At 44.4% G+C, this 17,869-nt stretch overlaps 1 protein-coding gene across 10 annotated transcripts in view; it reads left to right on the top strand.

The window, feature by feature from the left end:
* BRSK2 (BR serine/threonine kinase 2) overlaps positions 1–17,869 on the top strand; it is a 304,344-nt gene that overhangs the window by 210,813 nt on the left and 75,662 nt on the right. For all 10 annotated transcript variants that reach the window (XM_058027269.1, XM_058027271.1, XM_058027274.1 and 7 more), the window contains exons 4-5: positions 415–555; positions 10,599–10,715. In XM_058027269.1, the coding sequence (XP_057883252.1) occupies positions 415–555; positions 10,599–10,715 (258 nt within the window). The remainder of the gene's footprint in view (positions 1–414; positions 556–10,598; positions 10,716–17,869) is intronic.

Below are 17,869 nucleotides of genomic sequence, written 5' to 3' on the forward strand. Positions count from 1 at the left end.
TGACTGCAGCTTTGCCACTGCAGCTGTTTTATAAAAGAATTTTCAGCTTGGTTAAAGGACCTGAGGCTTCTTGGTCAAGAGTCTTACTCCACTGTAGCCTTGAGACCTGCTGTGGAAGCTTATACTTGATTATTCTCTGCTTCCCATCCTGGTCTTTGGAGTAATTTTTAGCTTCCTGCTTAGGTCTTGCTATGCTATTGGACACTGAATCCAACAATGGCAGGTCTGAAGTTTGCAGAACCACTGTTAAACATATTAACTCCTGTTTTTAAAATGCCAGTTCTCTTCCACTGTTATTTCTGGAAGTGCTCCCCTTGACTACGTATAAACAGAAGTGTTTGTCTGTAACTGTGTGAGTGTGAGGGGGTTGGTGTGAGCATGTACTTAAAAAATCCTGACTTTGTGTTTTTCTAGGTATTTGGTGCTAGAACATGTGTCAGGTGGGGAGCTCTTCGACTATCTCGTAAAAAAGGGAAGATTGACACCAAAAGAAGCCAGGAAGTTCTTCCGACAAATCATCTCTGCTTTAGACTTTTGCCACAGTCACTCAATATGGTGAGTACAGCCATTTCCAATGGGAGTTCCCTGCTACAATAAAGGGATCTTACCTTGATACTTTTAAGTAACTGATGTTGTAAAGCTCTAAATCATTGGGTAAAGAGCTGATGTATTTTTGAATTCTTGTCCATGTGTGAGAGAGTGTACCAGTCACAGACAGGCTTCTCATGGAAAAGACTGTCTGTCATTTTTCACTGGAGAAGAATTAATTCGCAGGGAAGGCTTTAAACAGGAAAACCAAAACCACCGAGGAAAAAGAATTTCATTTCCATAATTTTTGTGGCACTTAGTAATAACTAAGAACTCCATACACTGTATCTAAATGAATCCCTGAAGAAACCTGGGACAACTGCAAATACAGCAAAGTAATTTTATGGTTCCCTTCAGTTTTTGGAAACCTGCTGGCTTTTGGCAACCTTTACTGAGTCCCTTCTGGGCATTTGAGTCACTGTTGCCTTTAATTTCCTTTCCAGTAGGGAAGAATTTTCTTACTGACTCCATCATATTATTTAACCATGGAGTGTGGTTTAACCTGTGCTTTCAGGTACTGTTTTATATTGGACCAGTTTCTCTTTCATCTTCAGCAAGTTGAGATAATTTAAATTAAACTGAAATCAAGTTGTTGCAATCAGTCTGAGCACAAGAGTTTCTGTACAGCTGCTGACCCATAACTGCCTGCTCCTTGCTCACAAATGCAGCTCCGTGCATTTGGATTGGCTGGGGGAGAACATTTACATTTTATGTCTGCATGGCTGCTTCTCCAAAGCCACAGCCAGCCACAGATCCCCCACTCCAGGAGGCCAAGGGCCACTCAGAGGTACTGCAGTAGCTGGATTTGCATAATCACTGTGTGCTTACTTCTCAGTAGCCATGCAGGGATTTTCTGTACCCCCAGTTCTGTGCTGAAAAGTCACAAACCAGATGGCCACAGTGAAAATGGATGTTTAAATATTTAACTTGGTCTTCTATCCCCCTCCCCCTACATCTCTGAGTCATTTCAGCAGGAAACAGTGATCTGTAGGAGAACATATTTCTAATAAATGGAGAGGGAAAGAAGAGCCTTTCTTGAGGATATATTAAGAAGAGCATACTGTATAAGAAGAGTACAGCAGCATACTCTTAGCAGAAGAGGCAGTTCAAAGGTGGTGGATCTGGGTGAGAAGGTCCTGGGGACAATGCCTACCTGACACAGGAAGGGTTACAATAGTCAAAGAAATTCCTAGAGAAGCCAAGAGCAGGTTGTATGCCCTAACTAGAGGATCTAAGTTTTCTCTGTTAGCAGTGACCTCTGACCAGTTTTATTCTGTGAATTCCAGTTTTTCCTCCCTGCTATTCAACTACACTGAGTGATCACAACCTCCTTAGATCCAGCATGAGCCTTGGCAGGTTGTAGACCTGTTATTTTTTAGGTACACTGGGCAGTGTAACCACTGGTGGATTGAATACATACATGTTTCTATTCCCTACTTGGCTTAATACTTAAGGAATCCAATCCAGCAACACTCAAAAATGTTTAAGTGCAGCTGAAGAGAAATTATTTATGCTTCCAAATGAATATTCCAGAAAAATCAGAATCTTCACTGGGAGAGAAGTTCCTACTAAAACATGCACATACCTGCTAGTCCTTTGGACTTGTTGTGGATCCCTCTGGATCTGAGAGACTAACAAACTGAGGATCATGGTGAGGCCATCAGACAGACTGATAGACAGACTAGCACCTCTGTAGGTTTAACACTCTGTGATATTTTCTAGGCAGATGCGTGTCTATCTTGAGGAATCCATTTTCCTCTGTTAAACATACTGGATTGTGGGCAGTAGTCTCGTTGGACAGTAAATCCCATTCCTTGCTAACTCCCACCTGACAAGCATCTAGTGCTGGCTAAGTTAGCAGTAAATCATAAGCTCTGCCTCCAGGTCACTCTGTGTGGTCTGTGTTCTATTCTGTGCTATATTCTGGACAGTTATCAGAAAATCAGAGCATGCATAAATATATATGTGAGTGTAAAACTTAATGTGCTTTCCTAAGCAACGAAGCCTGACCTTGTCCTGTCGTGGGGTAGTGAAATGACAAATCATCTCATCAGCCAGGTTATCCAGTTATGACCACATTGAAAAATGAAAGCTTCTGCTTTGGTTAATGACTAAATGTGGGTGCCTCCAGCCTACTGGCAGAATAGATTGATAGCCTGGTGTCCCCATACCCATATAATAGTCCCATCTTCTTCCTGTACATCCCAAAACACTGGGAAATACCTGTGGCTTACTTTAACAGCAGCATGTAACCACATTCAGCATTCACTGAATGCATTGATACACCAGTATTCCTGAACCAAAGATTCAGAAAGAATTCCCCAGTCCCCCTCCCATCAGTAAAAAGCTTCTGCTGCTACTGTGTGGAGAGATCACCTTTGTCTGAGAGGTATTTTCAAACAAGCAGCTGAGAAAAGGAGGCAGAATAGGCATGGAGCTTGTGTCTGTTTTTTATTTTAAAAATGTGCTTCCTGTTCTGACTTTATTTACTGGAAGCAGTGGGGCAATATTTGGTGAGTTTTCCTCTGTGGTGCAGTCACTTACAGGGCTTTGTGGTGCAGGTTGGCCATGGGGAACGCTCATGAGTAAGGCACTGTCGGGTTCTCTGAGGACATTTGTGTGGACATGGCACGGTGCCACGCCAGGGACCCAGGGGCACGAGTGGCACCACGCAGGGACATCACATGGCATCTGTGCTACCTCGCTGCCTTCCCCGAGCTGGCAAGCGCCTGGCTCCGTGATGCGGCATTGCTGCTTCTCCTCCCAGCCCTTCCCTGCGCTCCCGGGCTCCGCACCGCGCCGCAGTGCCTGGAGCGGCCGCGCCGAGCAGGGAATGCATGGCACAGAGCCTGAGCTTCCCGGACGTCCATGTGAGGCCATCCCAGACTGGCCATCCCAGACTCTCCATGGGGAGGTTCTCTTTGGACATAACCGATGGGTTTGCCTAAGCTGCCATTCACCTCGTACTGGGTGTCTGCTCTCCCACATTCTGTGCCTTTCGGGTACCTCGGGTACCCCGAACCAGCAGCCCCTTTTGAATGCGGGGTATTCAGCCCCTCTCTGCTGCTTGGGTGTCCGGCTGTGTTCCCTGCGGGGGTCCGTGTGTGAGCGCCCCCGGGGCGCGGTGCCAGGCTCTCTCTCTCCCGCTCGGTTTCCCCGGGAAGAGCCCGCTCCCTGTGTCTGTGGGGAATGCTGCAGCGCCGGGCGGGGCGGGCTGCCGGCCGCCTCATTGGCTGGCCGTGACATCACCGTCGCGAGCCGCCATTGGCGCCGCGCTGCCCCTGCCCCGCCGCGCGCCCGCGGCCTGGCCCGGCTCCGCTCCGCCGTCTGCGGCTCGCGAGCTGACAAATAAAAATATGATTACAGAAAATGCCCCGTGGCAAACCTTATTATGGCTTCAGAGATAACAGATAATGCCAATTACTGCGCGGGGCAGTGGTGACATTGAGAGGAAATCCCCTGCGGTAATGAGCAGGGAGGTGATTATTTCATTTTATTTTTTATTTTGGTTGCGTTTCATTCTGTGTTTCTATTTTTTTTTTTCCCTGAGCGCGCACAAGAGGGGTTAAGGCAGGTTCTTTATGAATATTGATAAATGACAATTACGAGGGCCCTTTCTGCTCGCCTTGCCCGGGGCTGTGCTTGTTTGAGCGGAGCCGGGGCGGGCTGTGAGGGATGCGGTGTCCGTGGTGTGTGCTGCGTGGGCACGGCCGTGTGTCTGTCACTCGCAGGGCTGGGACAGCAATTACAGCCTGCCTTGGCTCGGCCTCGTGTTCCTCCCTCCGTGCCGGCAGGGGAAGGCTCCCCACAAAACAGCGCTGCAAGATTTCACAGCGCTGCTGCCAAAGTCTCTGGCATATTCCTGCCGGCAGGAGCTGCAGAGCGCTGTCAGTAAGGGAAGCAAGGCTTTTAGGGAGAAATCTGGGGTGTCTCTGAGAAATGGAGAGGGCTGAAGGATGCCAGCTGCCATGTTCTGCCGTGGAGTGCCACCCTCTCAGAACTCCCGCTCTGCCCTGCTTCATCCCTAAGGAGCGTGCTGGGGTGTTCTGCAGGGAGGGTCTGTCAAATGCTGAAGACTGCAGCACATGGGCACTTTGAAATCCTGACTCAAGGCCTCCAGATGTGAAACTGGTCTAGAAATGGGGGAATTTAGTAAGATTGCTTGCTGGCTTGTTGTTTTGTTTTGTTTTTCTGGTACTTGAGTGTTCAAGTTTTCTTCCAGGCCGTCAGAAGTAAGAAAGGTGCATTTTTACTCTGTTGAAATGTCATACTCACCATTCATTACCTGAATCCAGAAGTTTCAGTTCTGTGCTCAAGACTCACTGTAAAATGGTGAGGCATTTTCAGATATCCCTTGTATAGAGAACCAGAGAAAAGCCATCAAATGCAGCAGCTGCAATGCCAAAGTTACCAGCTCAGCTAAAGTCAGGGAACATGTATTTTTGTAAGTTTTCTTCTTTATGTAAGAAACTGGAAACTCAAAAACGGCATAGTCTTACTGTAAGCATAACCAGGTAACATTTTCTGGGAAGTGCAGCAGTGGTGATCAGACCTGACAGGCTGTTCTGGCTTTGAAACACATGAATATATGCTTTGAGGAGAGGTTGGCAGGGAGAAACAATATATTTTAGTGGATCAATGGAAATAATTGTTTAAAAGCAAGCAGCATTTGATGCATACAAACCTTTCCCCAGGCCTCCTGGTATGTTTATAGATGTTGTCCTTTTTCCTAGCTATAATTATATTTACTTGTTCTGCAGAATTCTGTGAAAACTTACTAAATTTGAGCATAGCAACCATGGCTATAAACCAAGAATCTTCTGTAGGTAGATGCAACTTACATGTTTGGATATTATTTGCAGAAAAAGCAAGAGAAAATAAGATCAAAGGCTTTTTCTGCTCATGAAATTGAAAATAATGCTTCTCATGCTATTAATTGTTACTGATAAGGTATTTGCAGCACATCAGGCACTTTAAGAGGCATACTGCAGAACAATTATTCTGTGGCCTGGCCCTTCTGGGAGTTTGAGGTCAGTAAGAAAAGCATTTGCAAAGTAGCCAACAATTTGATTAGTACAAATGACCTGCAACTACTCCAATTAAGAGGTTTCTTGGGTTAGAAATCTGTGACCTACAATGAGTTGTCATAGAAACTGATGCGACCGTTTCAGCTCAAACATCACCTTAAAATAATGGCTCCGTTTGTCATCTCATGCCAGGTGACAGCTCCTTTGAATCCAAGATTCTAGAGTCTGTCCCTACACCAGAATTCTTCTGGCAGCCCTGGGTGACAGGCCGAGCGTGTTTCTCCTGCAGTTGCTGCAGTACAGGTACAGGGATATTCTCAGAGCAGGAGGATGGACTGGAAAAGCACCGGAGCGAGCTAAAGGAACTGTCTGAACAGCATCTCTGGCTGTGACTAGCAAGCAAGCCTGGCCAGTGTGGAAGTGGGAATCTGGAACACTTTCATGCCTATCTGTGCCTTTCATTTTCCATGTACCTTCTCCAAGGATGATGCTCATTTCCATGGAACAATTTTTTCAGAGCTCTCTCTGCATCCATCTTAGGCTGCAAGGAAATTGTAAAGCCTTTGTTGTAACTTGTGAAAGAGGGATACTGCAGAGAGTCTGACAGTGTGTGCTTCCCCTGCCACAGCTTGCTCCGTGGCTCTCTTTCACTCACATGCTCTCCCTTCAACAGCCCACAGGATGCTGGCTCCAGAGGCTGACTTCTTGTGCTGTTGTCTTGGCTGAGGAGCTCTGGGAGTCCATGGCCACTATGAGTCAGGGTTACACTGACTTGTTCTGCAGTCCTGCATTTCTCTTTCTCATTCCTTTTCAGCTTATGCAAGGCTCAATTGGAGGGTTTGCTGTGTTTGTCAGAAAAGAAGCTGCTTTCTTCTCTTCTGGTTTTCCAGCCATGTGATAAAGCCCCTACAGCTTTAGAGCCTTTAGAACAAGGAAAGGGTAATGAGTCCTCTGTTCACCTGCAGAGAGAGGAGTTGATGCAGTCGTGTAAGACATGGAGAGCCAGAGAGATCAGCTGGAATAGAACCAGATTAAATGCATTTACTCTGCACTGTTCCATTAATGCCAAGTAATTACCAGATACATTGGGAATTTTGTTTTGTTTTGTTTTGTTTCATTTTGGCACAAGAGAATTCTTTTTCAAATGCGAGTGCATTTGACGGTCCGGTCTTCTGGGCTCTTAGGTAAATTATAACAAGCCTTCCCTATTCCCATATGTTTCTCTCCCTTCCCCCTGGCACTTGAAAAGCTGGCAATACAAAGATGGGAAATGCAAATGCAGGGAGGAAGTCTCTTTCCCAGTGGCAGCATTGCTGGTTCTGCTGCTCTGCTGCAAGCTCCTGGCCTGACTGCTATCCCCAGGATGCTGCCTCGGCCAATTCAAAGTGGCCCAAAGATGGGTGTCAGAGAAATGCTCCAGCTAGAGGAAAATTTTCACTGGGACATGTAATTCTCTTGTGGGTGAATGTGCAAGTACTGCTGATCCCACTGGCACCCTGATCTCTGAAAGCAGTGCTGCCAAAATACAAAATTTATGCTCAGGCTGCCATGAAATTTCTAGGCTAACCATCCATACTGAGCACTAGAGACTGTTTTGAAAAAGGGATGGAGAAGGGTCAGAGACGCAAAACTGCGCTATCAAAACTATTCTTTTATTTTGGGAGCCAGGCAGCCATAAATGTAACAATTCTCCTCTCTGCTCAGTGAAGTGATAATTTCTATTGTGAAGAGCTGATAAGTTTTCTTGTTTTTATTTTGATGAGTATCTGGAGGAAAAGAAAAGAAAACTATTAAGGTCTGTTGCTACTCCAGTTTTACTTTCACGCATACTATCCTAGTCCCACAGATCCCCAGATCCCAACTTAAGGTTTTCAAAATGCTCACTGGGAGCTAGGTCAGTGCCTCTGCCTAAAGACCTCCATCAGACTGATCATTCATGGAAAAACATTGTGCAGCACAGTGAGGTGAAGCTTACTCCATGTTTGGAATGTGGATGGTGGTACCCCCTTTTTCCTCTCTTTCTTGCAGTGACTCTCAAAAAAATCCATAATATACATGCCAACTTATAGCAACCTCATTTCCCCACTTGATTGTCCCTAAAAACCCAGGCCTAAACTGTGTTGTGGATCCCAGCTGATGGGAAGACAGGATGACACAGGGAGAAGGAGAGAAGGAGACAAGAAGGGAGAAGGAGACTCCAGGATTGAATATTGTCTCGATTTTCAAAGGTGTTGTCCCTTCCCTTTCACTGCCTCTTAGTGCTTGGGAAGTGGGGCTTGTTCAAGATTCACACACATTGTGCTCCAGCTGGGGCCTGTGGCAGATCTGCCAAGGCTGGAAGCTCTCAGCCATGGAAAGGGAACATTTTTGCATTTCCTTTAGCTGCACCACGTTCCTGAAATAAGATATTTTGTTCTGAGTGTACATCTAGGCTTGTGGACATCCTGTGCTTAGGTCATGCTCCATCTTGGTTGTTCCTGCTCTCTAAATGAGCCACACAATTTGAGGATAAGCAAAGGATTCAATTTTTAGGCACAAAAGTCACATGTCAGCAGTATGTCTGCTATAGACTGTATGTATGAATCATACCATATCATTCAGTGCACAAGCAGTGGAACAGGCACAGGCAGCAGCACCCTCAACTTCCATACGGTGTATGTGTTCAGCAGTCAGCCAGGAGCAGTTGCCAAGACTGAAAGACAACTATAGCTGCCGAAAAACTCTGCACAGCAGGACACACACTCAGCTTGAGCTGTGAGGAGGTTTCTTGTTTCATAGCATCAAACAAGCAGCACTCATTTTACAGGGGCTGTTACCTGCCCCTCAGCATTGTCCTCAGACAGGGGAACTGTGGCACACCTCCCCAGCTGGATGAGGTCTTACCGTTAATGAAAGCAGTTGTAAGATGAGAACTGTCCCGAATGTCTGCTGGAGGAAGGATGAAATCACACACTACTGTCTCACTAGCATCCAGCTTTCCTCACTTGCCTTAGAACCATGGGCTCTTCACTCCATTTCACTGCTGGAGCTGGAGTTCGTTAAACTTTGGCAGATGTTGATGATCTTGCCTTTGTCTGCTGCCGTCCTTGATGGTGACATTCAGGGATTCTTTTCCTGGCCACTAACTGGTCATTCGCTGCCTTTGGAACCTTTCCTTGTCACTCATCTCCTGCATTTTTTGTCAGCTAGTTATGACTATCTTGTTGGTTATTATAGAGCTAATAAGTCTTCTGTCTCTGTTATCTCAAGCCTTGAATTTCTATGAGAAGTACAGATTGGATAAAGCACCTTTTGCATTTTCAGATGAAAATGTGCACAAATCTGAATCACAATTATTATCCACAAGCTTGTTTTCTCATTGTTAACAAGGCCATTGTAATACGCAAGGTTCATCATATTTATGTAAGATTGGAGACTAAATTTTAAAAAGCAGGAGAGAGCAAATCATAGGTCTCAATGGGGTGAATGACCAGTAACTGCTTTGAATGTGTGCTGTTTTCTTGGGAGTCTCCTTTGGAAATAATTGTTACAGTCCCCAGGTATCCCATTACCATGTGCTCTGGTTTTACATAGAATTTACCTGCATTATTTACAAGTTGTCTCTAACCAATCATTCCTCTTCTCTTCAGATCAGAGGATCTAATTTCCAATACATTGACATGCTGCTCATGTTGCTCTGAGAGGGAAGAGACTGTCCACCTTTACATTTTTGTAAGGGTAGAATTACACTTGCATGCATGAGGAGTGTTAGAGCAATGTTTTAAAAAGTGAAGAGGAAATGGCACAAAGATAAGCCCGCCTTCCTTGATTGGTGTCACTTGACTATTCTGACACCTGGTTCTTTTGCTGAGTTCATTTTCTGGTCAGAGGAACTGCTTTTAGTTGTAAGTTTTTGCACGTGGGTGTTGTTTGCCTGACAGTCAGTGCTATTGGATGTCCATTTCCCACAAGTTTGTGTTCTGCCTATCCATGGAAGCTGACAATCCTGCCTGTTTGGGTGCTGCTATTTAGACCTTATATTATCAGAGCAATTTTGCCTACTCATAAGCAAAACCAATAAAAGAGCTTTTTCATTGGTCTGTCTGAAATGCTTCTCTCATCTCTGTGACTTTCCAAGAACTGCAAATAAAAAGGAAAAAAACCTGGCACATTCATCACAAATTTTCTGCAAGATTTTTGTCTTTGTATGTAAAATCAAGTGAATGTTATAGTTGTACAGAATCTCCTGAGTACTTAGATGCAGACATGGGTGCACAGTGGTTTTGGCTGTGAGCAGTGGAAATTAATAAATTTGTCAATATATGATTTGGAGCAGGAGTTGCCATCATAAAGGTTGTGGTTGCCTGGCTCTTGTCATGTTGACAGGTAATAAGAGAATCAAGCTCTGATGGAAAGGAAGGAATCCTCTCTCCTTCTACTGCTGACACTCTCAGTTAAAAGCACTGCTGAGTTGAAGGGATTTTTCCATCAGAGCTAATTACCCAAAATTATTTCAAAGTCTTATGCCTGTGTAAACAACTCCTAATAGGAGATTTTTGCAGTAGCATTTACGTCAAGAAGGTTTTTACTCTTTATATCATTTGTTTGTTTCTTGTTGTTGACAGAATAAATTGATGGTGTTGCCTCCTACCTTAAGGAGCTGACATATGATAGAGTATACCAGCCCCAAATCCAGGCTGAAATTCTCCTCCTTCTATTTTCCCTCAGTTTCTCCCTCATGTTGTGTTGGTTTCACTGGAAGTTGAACATGTTCCTTTCCTGTCAGGACACTGCAGGCCTTCCATTCATCAAGAGAGGGCATCTAGGGTGGTCTAGAATACTGCAAGGATTGGATCTTGGATATGTGTGTTCCCCTGCCTGGGACAGGAAAACTAAATTAATTAAAGTAAAACAGGTTGGATACTATTCTGGATAAAAAGCAAATCATGGAGTGGGAAATCTGTTATGGATAATTTAATTTACATTTTGACCCTTTCTTTACAGCCACAGGGACTTAAAACCAGAAAACCTACTGCTGGATGAAAAGAACAACATCCGGATAGCAGACTTCGGGATGGCATCGCTGCAGGTTGGGGACAGCTTGTTAGAAACCAGTTGTGGGTGAGTGTCTCAAAGCATATTACAAGACTGAGAGACACATTCCAGACATAGAACTTGTCTACAGAAAGGGTTTCACTAAAGATCTGCAGTCCTACACACTGCACTGGTGTTTCCCAGCAAGACAGTAAATTTATATGGTGCATGTAGTGTAGAAGAAAGCTGAAAGCAGTGGGATTTAGTGCTTTACAGTGCAAAGCAGGTCACTGCAGGTGTCACATACAGATATAAAAATCAAGGCTTTCAGGTTTGGCTTCATCTGCATATGCTGGTGTGTTTGCATTTACTGGCCATATAATTTTTGGAAACTGAAAGCAGCAGTTGACTGTTTTAAGAAGAGGCTTTGAAAAAATATTAAGGGGTAGAAAAATGTTATTAAATGGAATTTGCATGTCCTCTGTAGGCTGTCTGCTTGCATGCAGCTGTTCACATTCATGCTCAACACTGCTTCTGTCAGCTCCCATGCAGGAGTGACAGGGAGGAAGCAGGGTCCTTTACAATGACAGGCAGGGCATGAATGCAGGTACAAAGAAGCCTGCTTGGAGGAATATTGCAGGGGCAGTCTAAAGACATTTCCATGGAAATTCAGTTGCCTTCAGGCACCACTGGACCATGCTCCCGATTCTGAGTGCCAAGGTGACTGTGCAGAGGCTGTGGCACTGTGCTGTAGCAAGGGCAGCAGCTGCATTGAGCTGCTGCAGCCTGACACCACTACACCAGCTTTTAGCTGTGTTAATTTGTTTTAACAGCAAGCACAGAAACCAGATAGTACCAGCAGATTTCCACTTCCTCCCATGCAGACTGACTTCTCTTGACCATTCGTAGTGTGATTCTGATTACTTCAGCCCAGGCCCATCCTCAGCTGATTACAGTTCATGTTTTTTTTGGTGTCTTCTCTGGACCAAGGCAGTTCAAGGTAGTCTCAGAGCCATTGTGGTTCCCTCCAAAGCCCAGCCACTGCCTCTCAGTCCTAGCTTTTGCTTTCCAAGTCATGAATAATGGACAGCAAAAGTATTTGAAGTTCATGATGTGATAGAATGCTGGTTGGTGAGTAAACCGAGACCCACCGGTTCTCTCCTGTGCATGTCAAGATCTGAGTTCTTAGCAGAAGCAGATGAAAAGCAAGGAGCTGTGATGCCAAGGTCAACTACAAGGCCCTGCACTTGGGCAGGGAGACACTCAGTATCATCAGTGCAGGTTGAGGGATTAAAGGAGCAGTGCTGCTGAGAGGGGCTTGGGGGTGCTGGTGGATGAAAGGCTGCATGTGACCCAGCAATGGGCACTTGCAGCCCAGAAAGCCAGACCTGTCCTGGGCTGCATCCAAAGCAGCATGGCCAGCAGGGAGAGGGAGGGGTGCTTCTGCTCTGCTGAGACCTGCACTGCATCCAGATTTGGGGATCCGTAGCATAAGAAGGATATGAACCTGTCCAAGTGGGCCCAGAGGAGGCCATGAAGGTGGTTGGAGGGCTGTAACATCTTCCCCGTGAGGACAGACTGATAGAGTTGGGGTTATTCACTCTGGAGAGAAAAGGCTCCAGAAGACCTTATTGCAAATTTTCAGTACCGAAAGAGGGACTATAAAAAAAATAAGGACAGACTTTATGGCAGGACCTGTAGTGATGGGAAAAGGGATAATTGTTTTAAGGTAAAAAAAGGGTCAATGTGGATTAGATACAAGGAAAAAGTTTTTTACATTAAGGGTGGTAAAACACTGAACAGATTTCCCAGAGAGATGATAGATTCCCCATCCCTGGAAACATTCAAGGTCTGGTTGGATCAGGCTCTGAGAAACTTGATCTAGTTGAATATATCCCTGCTCATTGCAGGGGCATTGGATTAGTTAAGTTTTAAAGATTGCTTCCAATCCAAACCATTCTGTGATTCTGCTTCCATCTGTTGCTTGCAGCTTCTTTCAGACTTCCCCTCTAGTTCAGGAAATGCAGTCCTCCCTGCAGTTGCCACAAAGCCTCTATACCCTCTAGAGAAAATTGTTCCCCTTCCTTCCATGAGAAAAAAAAAAACAGGAAGTATAAAAACCAACCCAGCCTCAATTGCCTTGTAGGATTTTTCATACTCCTCGGGAACCTCGCTGTAGGGTTCCTGTTCTTGTTAGCACCGAGCTCTGTTATCCGTATCTGGAGTCTCAAAGGGAGGCTTCCTTCCCATAAGCTGTGCTGGAATTCAAACCTGCATGCTTCAAGCAGATCCAGCCCCCACATTGTGGCCTTAAAATGCACTAATAAGGAAATCAATGGAACGGAAGAGATGTGCCTGTAATAAACAGAACACAGCAGCAATGCTATGATCTCCTGCCTTGCAGATGCATTTTAAGTGTGTTGCCAATCACTAGACCTCCATGTGAGCTATTACACCACTTCATTAATTCTCCTGGCATGCAGCCCAGCATGGCTGCTACTGGTGTGGTGTGATCTCTTTGGTTTGGGGGGTGAAGGAAGGAAGGAATGTATAACAATATGCTACACTGTTCACAGAGAAAGGTAATCCGGTTATGACTCCCTTTCCCTTGGAGCGCATGCAGTAACCAGCCTGAGAGCTTTTCAAGGCAACAGTTTTACCTACCCATGCAGTTGGTACTTTCAGCCAGCATGAAAAGGAACAAAACAGAGTGAATCATGGCTGAGATATTGAGCTTTAATGAGATGCTCCTTCATGCACCCATAAGTTAATTTCGAGAATGGCTTTTCCGTCCTGTGAACACTGATAATGAGATGAAACTGTAACATTTCCATTGACAGTCATGCAGGGAGTCTCCAGGTATTTCTGTCAGTCAGAGTGGGAGGCTCAGATGGGGTTGAGCTGTGTGATACAGCTAACTTTGTCAGTTCAGCGAAGCAGGGAGACTGCAGTCAAAAATTCTTTGCTATCACAAGTGAACTGCTAAGTTTAGTCCAAAGTTTGGGTAGTCTTCAGGTCACTGCAGAGTCTTGACTGGCATCATGAAGAGTAGCCTCATGTAGCCTGAGGTGTGATGTGATTGCGTATCTCAGTCACTGTTTTCTGGGAGGTACTCCTTAGGCCTGCATGGTTTTCTGTAGCACTGATAGCACTGACAGACTACCTGGAGGACACAATAACAGTTCTATCCAGATGTGTTTGTGTAGGAGGAGGCAAGGATGGACTTGCTGTTTCGCTGACATAATTTGTCATTGACAGACTGCACATTCGGCCTTGATTGTAATGAGTCCCCATTATAGAAATGGGTATTGTGTAAATCCTGCATATGCACAGTGCAGAGGAATATGCTGTCGTTCTTTTTAGTGTTTTTAGACCTTTAAGGGGAAGAGGAGCTTTGTGTAAGCTCTGCAGGACTAATTCTGCTTATGGCAGAAATTGCTCTGCAAGGCAGTCTCACAGAGAGATGGTCCTTGAGATGCCAGAGTAACACAGTGAGTCTCTGCATTCCTTCAGGAGCAGGGAGGGTCTGTCAGCTAACAGCACACAAGGAAGGAAGGAAGAGAAAGATGTGTTAGGCTGCTGCTTCTATTATTTTAGATTTCTTCAGCTCCTCTTCCTCTTTACCCATCCATGCAGAGACACTCCCCACCTCTTTCTCAGTGATTCTTCCTGGCATGCTGCTTTGCAGTGTTTCAGAGCAGGAGAGGTTGTCCAATCCATCCTGGGCTGTCACTAGGCAAGAAGAGTGAGTGCCTTTTGGTTAAACCTCAGGTCTGAGACCCAGGTTATCTGAGCTTGATTTCTGTTTCTGCTGAAGGCATTCATGGTGGTCTAGGACAAGATGCTTTGCCCTTCTCTGCTTCAGTTCTCCATCTTAGCAAGTCATTGATGTATCAGCAGACCTGTGGTGAGCAGATAATTCAGAGGGCAGATACACCTCCCTGTCCAAGCACCCTTTCTGATTTTAATTACATGACATGATGCTGCACATATTCTTTCCTCCTTATAACAAACATATATCTAAAACTAAGTCATTGTTAGGGTTGCAAATTTAAGCTCTTCAATTTGGAAATGCCAGTATTAGTGCTTTTTACCTCATCTCATCAAGAGCTTCCATTTCCAGCACTGGATTCCTGTCTCCTTCCTGATTTGTACCATAGTCTAGCTGACTTGTCCCATTCATTTCTGCTCCATATTTGGCCCAAATCCCATCTTGTTTTCTCTTTTTTACTAGGTTCCAGCTCTAGTTTCTGCTACCTGGTTGTGTGAGTCAGTTGCTGCCAGTCCTAGATCTACTTCATTAGTTTTGCACTCAGTTTGTTTTTAAGTTTGGCACCATGTGGTAACCCCACCCACAGCAGCTCAGTTGCAGATAAAAAAAATTACTCTGTGAAGTGTTGCCACCGCAGGTAGGATTTTGATCCTAATGCTCTCGAGAGTTTCTGCTAGTAAGTGCAAATTGCAGTTTTCTAGTGAAATGGAATATTTCTATGATATAATTTCTGGAGAATGCAAATAAATATTCAGGTTTTCCCTTTGCAGGGGAGGATGCTAGAAATTTTTCTATTTTTTTTAAATATGGAAAAGCATTTACTTAAAATTAGACATAGATAGTGGAAGTGCTTCAGCCCAATCACAGCATGCATGCATATAAATACATGAAACCAGTCTGACAGACAAAAAGCAAGTAAATTGTTGTTAAATTGAAAGTAAGTTACAAGGAATTTAAAATGAAGATTATAAAGGGAAATACCGGACAACCTTATTAATGACCATTGGTACCAGCATCACCTATAATACATCACAAGGTATGTTAAAAGAGCTTGGATTTTGCAAATCAATCCCTGAGAATTTAAGATGTGCTTTTCTTCAGCTTGACGGTGTAGCATTTACTCAGCCTGTGCACATTAGGATATGCCCATTAAGTACGAGCTTGTACAGATTTTTTTTCAACAAATCTTTGCCTCATTTGGTGATTGGATGGTGTGTTTTTGTGAGTAAACAGCTATTTAATGTTTGGGTTTTCCTCATCATTTATTTTATGGATCCATTTATAACTTCTGCTCACTGCATTCAAACCTTGCTATGAATGCTAGGTAGGATTTCATCACTGTGTCTTAGGTTTCCAAGTATTAATTATACTGTTTTCATATTATATTTGCCACATTGATCTGGTTATCTCCATTTTTATGAGGACACAGGATTCTGCAAAATGGAACTCAAAATTGTCAACCAGCTTTGAGTGTACAGTTTGATGCTCTTGGGGCCCAATACCTCAGGATACTTGGTGCTTGATAACAGTCCTTTACTGGGAGAGCACAGTGCCTACCAACTGCCCCTGCTGTTCCACATGCTTATAAATGCTGGAAATTAAACTTGGATGTGGAGCATTGTGATTCTGAAAACTGGGAAACATGCAACTTATAATTACCTGTCAACATCTCTGTTTAAAGCACCTGTTCATTTTCTTTCACTGAAGGATTCTCTAGCAGGGACAGAGAGTTTGATTCTCCCATGTGTTAATCAGCTGCATTCTTGCAAGCTTGTCCTTATTGACACTAAAGTTCCCTAGTACTTCCCAACTTCAGTCACAAGTAGAAAAGAGGCATTAGCTACACATCCAACTGACTTACCTGCAGAGCACAGTGTAACATTTTCAACCTTTTTTTTTTTTTGCCAGTTTTTAACTTTGAGTACCTAATTTGGTAATCCTTATGCCCTTTTAATACAAGGGTCTGGTTAATTTTTAAAATTAAAACCTCTTAAAGGTTCCATGATTTAAAAATATGAACTGATAATTAATGAATTGATTTGCAGATTCCCCAAAAATGTAATTGCACCCGAGGAATAAACAGCTGTAAGATGGCTGAGGGCTAGATGCTGAGTTTTCTCATCCAAAGGTAAATGAGTTGAAGCTTTAATGGCAATCTAGCACTCAGCCTTAACTACACCTACTACCTTAATTACAGCCTTCACTGCAGCCCTGAGTACCCACTGCTGCTGGAGCCTTTCGTTAGTGTCCCCCCGCCTCTCTTTGCTCTGTGATCCGCGGCTGCCGCTTTCTCTCTCGGAATGCCCGTGTCCTTCTCCTGAATTCCCTTTATCTATTTTGCTACTCCTCTGATCTTCCCCTTCATCTCAGCCCTTTGCTGCCCAGCATGGGGGGAAAGCAGAGGCAGCCTTTTGCTCTAGTGGGTAACTCCTGCCTCTGAAAGGCTGTTTGGAGACAGTGATTAAGAGAGGGGAAGGAAGGACTCTAGAATTTTGCAACAGCAAAAACAGCCAGATGTGTGAGGATTTCTCTGCAGCTGTACAACATCCTATATCAAGGTAATTTCATGCCTTGAAGAATAAATATAATAATAAAATAAAATAATAATAAAAACAGAGGAAAGGAGATTTCTTGTTCCTCCCTCTCTGCAGAAACTCTGTGTCTTTCTGTGAGGCCTAAAGGATGGCACTCAAAGCAGCTTTTCTTCCCCACATAGTACCATCTTAAGGCATGGGACCAAAGGACTGAGACATGGACACTCATCTTTACTGGGACTTGGGGACCCATCAGGCAGTGTAACACATGATTTGTCTCAATGTGGAGTCAGATCACACAGCTTTTCCTGTCCTTCTTGATCAACCAACCACTTCTCTGGCAAAGCAGTTACTGTGTGTTCCCAGATAAACCATATGTGCCCAATGGATTTGTGTGTGTGCAGTGCAGGTCTCTCTAACCCATGTGAAATAAACTAACAGGCACATCACATCTGCACTGAAGATATGGCCCTGGTTGTCTCAGATCTACTGCAGCTGCACAAGATGTTCAAGATCTTGATGTGCACAGGTCAAGAACTACTTTTCTAGTTTCTCAGATGAAATTCAAAAAAGATACATCAAGGATATATACATTTCTTTCTGCATGCCTGAGTTAACTGTCCCGAGCTGTCCTGGATTTCACCATTGCTCTCTTGTCTTATTTCCTCTGGTTTAAATCCCATGTAAATGCTCTAAGGTCCCCTAAGATCCTTAAGATTATTGTGTCCTAGAGTCACAGCTGTGAAAGACCATTCAGAGAGCCCTTCCTGCCCTAGGGAGACTAGCCTTGGAAAATCCCCATCACCCTGGAAATCAACACTGCCAACATCAGTGCTTTTTTGCAGCGGCACCCGCAGGCAGCAACTCTTTCTTGATCTTGCTGAGCGATATATTTATTTGTTATCAAGGGCAGACTGGGGCTTTTGCTGCACAGA

This window comes from Melospiza georgiana, chromosome 6 (assembly GCF_028018845.1).
Source record: "Melospiza georgiana isolate bMelGeo1 chromosome 6, bMelGeo1.pri, whole genome shotgun sequence".
Taxonomy (NCBI): Eukaryota; Metazoa; Chordata; class Aves; order Passeriformes; family Passerellidae; genus Melospiza; species Melospiza georgiana.